Below are 7,203 nucleotides of genomic sequence, written 5' to 3'. Positions count from 1 at the left end.
TCATGGCACCCTGAATGAAAACACATCGAATCCCAGTGGGCATAGATTCCCAGCCCTAGCTAATAACGTTCAGGAGAACACATTACACTGGTGACAGGTGTTTATTTGTTTTTTATGATAGCAAGTAATATTAATTAAACAGATTTTGTGTGTCGTCTTTCATTATGAAGGAACTTGTGACCAGAGGTTAGATTTTTGGATAACTTTTTCCTTTCTTCCTTTGCACCAGAATACAAGAAAGAATAAAGTTTTAATCCAAAAAGCAGTAACGGTGTTTGAGATGTGCCTGTGATGATTAAAATAAAAATTCAGGATATCGATTCTGATAAATCAGAGTACATCAGTAAACACACATGCAGTGCCCGTGTGTTTATTATTGTTTTTGAGAGAGGCCCTGCCAGCACTATTGTAGTAGGAACTTGTCAACAAGCACAAGGTGTGCCTGGCTCCAGCTCCACAGACAGCCCTTTGCTCAAGAGGAATGCATCTTGTTTAGGCTCTCTACCCAAGAACTTCTTCAGCATGTCGGTCGCATCCTCTGAACCTCCAGGCTTCAGAATACAATTCCTATAGTCTAGACCCACCTGAAAGCCAGAGCAAACGTGTCATTGTTCGTACTTGCACCAGATTTATTTGTTTACTAGGTTGCTATTACACCAAGTATCACTGACCTTAGGGTTCATGATGCCTTCCTGCTTAAAGCGAGCGTAGAACATGTCCATGGAGAAGACCTCGCTCCAGAGATAACCATAATATTGGGCATCATATCCACCTGCTAGGTGGCCAAATGTGGCTGGCATGTTTGTACCTGATGAGAAATAGGTCATGTCTTAAACTTGTCTCTCAGTGTGGTAAAATCTAGCTGAAAGACAAAAAGAACTTTTCTTCACAAATGCATGTGGTGTTAAAGGGTTCACCTGGCGTGGCTGGAATTCCCAGGATTTCCTGACACAGCTTGGCATACTCCTCTGCTGGATCCACTCCCACTTTTGTGTGAAGGGCTTGGTCCACTTTCGCTAGCACTATCTGCCTCAGGTTGAACAGTCCTTAAGAGACACAGAGAATTTCAGATTGTATGGATGGGTTGTAAATGTCTGTAAATAATAAAAACTAGCCCAAAAGGAAGGCTTCAAATCAAGTTCAGGAGATGATATTTTACCGGCATTGGCAAGCCTGGACTTCATCAGTTTATCGAGAAGTTCCTCTGGGATTGGAGTTCCCATCTTATAATGTTTGGACATTCGCTGTAATGGCTCCTTTTCCCACACCCAGTTCTCCAGCATCTGAGAAGGAGCCTCCACAAAATCCCTTTCCACATGAGTTCCGCTGAACATGGCGAACTCTGACTGGAGGCACACACCAGCGCAACATTCAGGATTTTTGTTTTTAAACTAAATGTTAACGAGTGAATAATCGCAATAAAATGGATAGATTAGACTGGAATAAAACCTGTGCACAGAGCTGGTGCATGACATGGCCGAACTCATGGAAGTAGGTCTCCACTTCATCGTGCTGCAGAAGGGAGGGAGCATCAGCTGTTGGTTTGCTGAAATTGGCCACCATGGCTGCCACGGCCATCTGCCTAGTGCCGTCAGGCAGCAGGCAACCAGGCTGCAAGCCAAAGCAGGCAGCATGCCCATACTTTCCCTCTCTGAGGAAGGAAGGAACAACTGGTTATTCATTCAATTAAGCTGCCACGAATCAATTATCACACTGTATAATAAAATAAACAGCAACATCGATTCAGTGGGATTTGAATTAATAATGAAATCCAAAAATGGCATTATTAGAAATTACACACACAAAATCTACATTTCTTAAAAGAAAAAAATTCCAGTATAAGATTATTTGATGCTTTGGGAAATGCCTTTTATTACCGCTGTGAACTAAAATTCAAAACACACACAAGAAAAAAAGGATTTGAGGTTTTCAAAACAGGATTGCTTTTTTTCCTACATACTTTAACTCCTTAACTTTAACAAATCATAAATTTGTCTTATCAAAATGATGCAGATATATATATATATATATTTTTTGCTTGGCTATATTCCTGCAGTGATCATGATGGGTAAAGAGCCAGCAGCAGATCAAATGTACAAGTCAGGAAGAGATAAAATGGCTAAATATGTCTACAACCTTGCTAAGTGGAAAAAAAGTGATTTCCTGATCCAGTGGGCATAATGCTTTGGCTGGCTAAGTGCCATAGCAAAATGGACATAAGCCTGATAAGTTCAGTTCGTGATCAGATAACGGTAATTTGCAGAAAATCATATAGTAGAAAAAGTTTTTTTCAAGCCACTACACATACTTGTGATTTAGTCAGTGTATCAGCTATTCCCTGTGAAAAGGATTAGCTACAGCCTAAAGCAAGTTTAATATATTACACATATTGTAGGGGGGTCTTTACTCGTATCTGCAGGCTGATTGGTGGAGACTAAATTAAACTGATTAAAGCCAGACCTGCCCTTTCTGAGGTAGACTGCATGACAAACACACTGTAAGTCCAGATCTAAGCACTTTAGCGTTTTAAGATTTAGCATTTTATTCATACCTGGGGAAAAGGTCTAGGTAGAACTGGCCCACTACCTGACCGGTGGTGCGATCCTTAACACAATACAGAGTGACATCATCGTGCCACACGGGGGCGCCCTCGACCTGCTGGAAGGAGAGGTTCAGCAGTTCCTGGTAGATGTCGAGAAGCCCACGGGTCACCACCTCCATGGGGAAATACTCTTTCAGCTGGTTCTGGTCCACAGCGTATTGAGTCTCCTCCACCTGAGTCATGTAGTAGCGCATGTCCCAGGCATGAAGTTCATTGCTGTGGGGCAACTTCCTCTTCTCACAGTCCTTCTCCTTCAGCTTAATCATGACGGCACGCTCTTCCTCGCCCAACGGCTTCAGCTTACGGGATAGCTCCTCTGTAGAGAGGATAGAGACAGTTAAGGCTTCAAAATATATTCAAGCTTTCAGAATTGGTGCAACAAAAACAAATGTATTGCACGGATGTCCTTTAGGATTAACATGTAACATTTATTTTAGATTGTAAAAGATAAGTTCATGTACTGTTCATTGTTCACTTGAGTAAATCCTTTAAATACTAAATGGAAAACCTGGACATTGTATTTGTATTTGCTATCACAATATGCGGGTAATAAGGAGGATGAAAATCCTGACACCATGGTGTTATGTAACTCAGGGGCTTTGAATGTGATGCCAAGGTTGAATTCCTGCACATTAACTGAGGAAGCCAGAAATGTAACCCCAGTTTCGAATAAAATTAATTGTGCTTGTTCCCTACCGAGAAACGTAGCGACCTTCTTGGAAGATTTGGACATATTCATTTCCAGCACAAAGTCGGCATGAGTGCTAAAGCCCAGTAAAGCACTTTTCTGAGAGCGTAACTCCACAAGCTCTTTCAGGATAGATGAATTCTCCTGTGAACAAAGTGCACATTAAAGCTAATTTGTTTCTTTTTGGTTTCATTTTCTGTAAAACTGTTTGGCGATCAGTCTACCGGTGGGAAAAAAAATGATTTAAGAAATTTTTAATTCAACACAATATTCTAAAGCTTTAATAGAACTCCGGGGCTTGAATCACTTGTAAACTCTGTATGATACCAATAAAGTCCTTAATGTCCTCCAAAGCGTGGCGTGGTGGCAGGTTTATAGATTACATGCATACATATTTTTCACACACACACACACACACACACACACACACACACACACACACACACACACACACACACACACACAAACAGTACGTGTATACAATATAACAGGATTTTCATGTCACCATTTTGACTTTTGTTTTTGTGTAGCATCAAAAATGTTTTAATAAGGAAGAATTTTAATCAGCCATCGATTTTATGGCTCTCTCTTCAATTGTCTTGTTAGTTGCTGAACAACTTTTAGCCGTGAAACGTTTTGTTAATAATTTTGAACCACTGATGAGTATCAAATTAACTGAATTCCAACCTCTTTACACCGAGAATTGAAAGCTTCCTCTAGTTTCCTGCGTGTCTCTGGAACGTAGCATTTCTTCATGGTGGGAAAGTAGTGAGGGTATTTGAGGGTGAGTTTTAGCTTTCCTGTCTCATCCTTCTCTAAAGAGTTGAGGAAATCTTCAGGAAGGCCACCTAGGATAAAGACCGTTAAGAAGGTTAAAAGCATGTTACGAGGATCGGGTGCAATGGTAGGTGAGTAAACATAGACAAGAAAGTTCTCATCCCCGTCACGAAGCTTCATACTCACCCAGCTCCTCCCGGGTGAAACACAGATTAGTGGTGTCCTCGTTCAAATGCTTGTTGAAATCAATACACATGGTGCTCAGTTTCTTCTTGATCTTCTTGATCTCCTGTTACACGAAATAGAAGCTCTTCAGGCGATACATTGGCTTTGTTGGGTTAAGTGTTAAGAAAAGCATTTAGAGAACGATGTGACTGTTGTGAAATCAGACCTCTTGTGTCTCCTTAGGAAGATGAAGTCCGTTTCGATTTCCCAGTGTGATGAGTCTTTCCATGTATCTCTTAGCCTCAGGGGTAAGACTCTCGCCCTGTAGCTTCTCCTGAGAAAATAAGGTTTCATGTGTAACTAAATGAAAAGAATATATCATTTAAGGGCAAAGATTTGTATTCTATGATAGGTTGTTGTTGTTTTTTTACTAGGAGGAAAAAAATTCTATATTTCTCTAATTTTTTGGATTAGAACAGCAGCAGAGACTCAGAGAACCAACCTGAAGAGCTACAATCCTCTGGTACACGTCCTCCCTCATGCTCATCTCTACATCAAAGTCAGAGAGCTTCTTGTCGGCCTCGGTGCTGGCCGTGCGCACGTCTTTACAGGAAGACACATGCTGAGGGAAATCCAACATGTTCCGATGGACTGGGGAAGAAAAAAAGATGCAGAAACGATCGAGTGGGTTTTAATGTCTCGTGTTTGAAGTTTTGATGTTTAATGTTTGAAATTAACACAGACAAATTAGATCAGAATGCATTTTTATATATCGCTTGGAAAAACTACTGAAGGCTCAGGTCAAGCTTCCTAACAATTTTATTTAGAACGGTAGTTTTAATTGCTCTAAATCTTCACTGCACATCTACAGTGGTTGAGGGATTAGTTATAAATTTGCAATTAAAAGCAAGTATTGTGATTATGCTGCAATCTGTTTGAAATCGAACAATTTACACTTTAAATTGTGCCTCTGCTTTTTTAATAAGTGACGTCACAAAGCATTGCTGAGTGGCTCATTTAGCCAGTCTTTATGTAAAAAGTGCTGAATGGTGTATAGCTTTGCATTCAGCTCTCCTGCTGAATCGGCCTTTTTTTCCTTTTTACTACAATAGTGACTGAAAAATTCGATATACAACTTTGTTTTCAATCAAGCTCAAAGCAGTCTTTTGGTCTTGCAAACAAGTTCATGTTGAATGCTTCATTGAGAACAGTCATGAACAGATTTAGTGAAGTTTGTGCCTAGACGCATTGCACATTTGTCTTTGCTTTTACACACGTGTACAAGTGCACAGAAGCTCTTTATGAGGACAATAAATTGTAATAAAGATAAGATATTCCTTTATTCGTCCCACAATGGGGAAAAAATCATATAAAAAGAATAAAGACATAATATACAGTATATACAAAAACAAAAATGTATAAAAAGAGTAGTGGTTACACTGATAAAAGCTAAATGATTACCTGTGTACTCCACCTCTACATCAGCAAGGGCCTTCAGCGTGTTCTCATAACTGACACTGGCCAGGTCCAAAGCCCCGACAGTGTCGTACACTTTCTTGGTCTTGGCAATGAGCTCATCTGTAAGCTGTTGAATCTGATCTGGTTTAAGATCCCAGCGTAGTCGATTTACTGCACAGACTCGGTCACCGTCACCAAATTCTACTTGGCCTGAACAACAACATTGTTTCATTTCAATGTAAAAACTGACAATCACATTCAATAGAAATGAACTAGATAATACTTAACAATAATGCAGCGCAGACATTAGTTGCTGTGTGTTGACTGGACTTGCACTTTTTGTGTGTAGGAGTTGTTCGTTTTTTTCTCTATTTAATGAATACAATTGTAATAACAAAGGAATAACATAGGGAATATAGCACCGAAATCACTACACGAGAGAATAATTTTTTGTTGATAATAACTTAATGACTATTTTCACTCTGAAAACCTATCAATCAATCAATCATTTTAATAAAATTTACCTTAGAAAATAAAAACTATTCAAATTTGAATTGCTGTGTTAAATGTTACAAATACTATAATATAAGGAGCAGATACTGTAGAATGGAATAAAACTAAATAGATATCAGTATGTAATTCAGTCTGAATGGACAATATCAAGGACTAGCTTTGATACATGGCGCTTTGCTAACGACTCAATCAGCAGTTTATTAATACTAACATATTCGTGATTTTGATGGTAGATATTATAAAGCGATAGAGTGAGATGTTTTTACAAACTACTAGAAGTGTGTTAAAAATATACGTACAAATCCCCAGTTCCCTCAGCAGCTGTAGTATAGTACTACACAAACTGACGCTTATGCTAAGCTAACTAGCCGCTGGCTAATTCGGTAGCAGGTGAAATAACTGCACTGACTAACGCCGGATGACCACTTTGCTAGTTGTTATCGTGTTGATTCAAACCTCATCAACCTATTTCTATAATTCACATCACACCAGGCGTATAATTAAAACAGCAGCCGAGTCACTCACCTGTAGGTGCCATTATACATACAGTTTATAAGCTAAAACACACCGAGTTGCTTCACTGTCAGCGTGCTAAAGTTCAATACAGCGTCAATCCCCGCCCATCTGTCATCCTGCTCTCTGATTGGACCAAACATACGTCAATATTCCCAGAGAGCGTCTGTGGTGCACTATTAGCATTATGCAATCATATATTTCACTAGTTTATATTGTGTGCTCACCTAGGATGTAAAGACATATTTGTCTTTTTTTGTAGGATATAAGACCTATGATCTTATATCAGAATCAACAAGTGTGAATGCTTTAAAGATTTAAAGATTCAAGATTATTATTATTATTATTATTATTATTATTATTATTATTATTATTATTATTATTATCATTATCATTATCATTATTATTATTATACTGAGTACAGAAAAATTAAAGCAGCTCTTAAAGTGCGATTCACTTACATTTTGAAAAAGTTTTGTTAACAACA

The 7,203-nt window shown here is 38.9% G+C and overlaps 1 protein-coding gene across 2 annotated transcripts; it reads right to left on the bottom strand.

Annotated features, from left to right (window-relative positions):
• Positions 1 to 82: 82 nt before the first annotated feature.
• thop1 (thimet oligopeptidase 1) lies at positions 83 to 6,881 on the bottom strand. Of its 2 annotated transcripts, none has more exons than XM_027169994.2 (13): positions 6,729 to 6,881; positions 5,694 to 5,900; positions 4,735 to 4,883; positions 4,459 to 4,566; positions 4,254 to 4,356; positions 3,978 to 4,138; positions 3,299 to 3,434; positions 2,552 to 2,918; positions 1,450 to 1,651; positions 1,160 to 1,346; positions 918 to 1,046; positions 672 to 808; positions 83 to 584 (listed from the first exon to the last, which is right to left on the bottom strand). In XM_027169994.2, the coding sequence occupies exons 1-13, from the start codon at positions 6,739 to 6,741 to the stop codon at positions 423 to 425; spliced, it is 2,061 nt and encodes a 686-aa protein (XP_027025795.1). In that variant the 5' UTR covers positions 6,742 to 6,881; the 3' UTR covers positions 83 to 422. The 2 variants fall into 2 exon arrangements, with proteins under 2 accessions (XP_027025795.1, XP_027025794.1); XM_027169993.2 differs by lacking the exon at positions 6,729 to 6,881 and adding an exon at positions 5,979 to 6,012.
• Positions 6,882 to 7,203: the final 322 nt, after the last annotated feature.

This window comes from Tachysurus fulvidraco, chromosome 2, assembly GCF_022655615.1.
Source record: "Tachysurus fulvidraco isolate hzauxx_2018 chromosome 2, HZAU_PFXX_2.0, whole genome shotgun sequence".
Classification (NCBI taxonomy): domain Eukaryota; kingdom Metazoa; phylum Chordata; class Actinopteri; order Siluriformes; family Bagridae; genus Tachysurus; species Tachysurus fulvidraco.
This window is presented reverse-complemented; position numbering and strand designations above follow the sequence as displayed.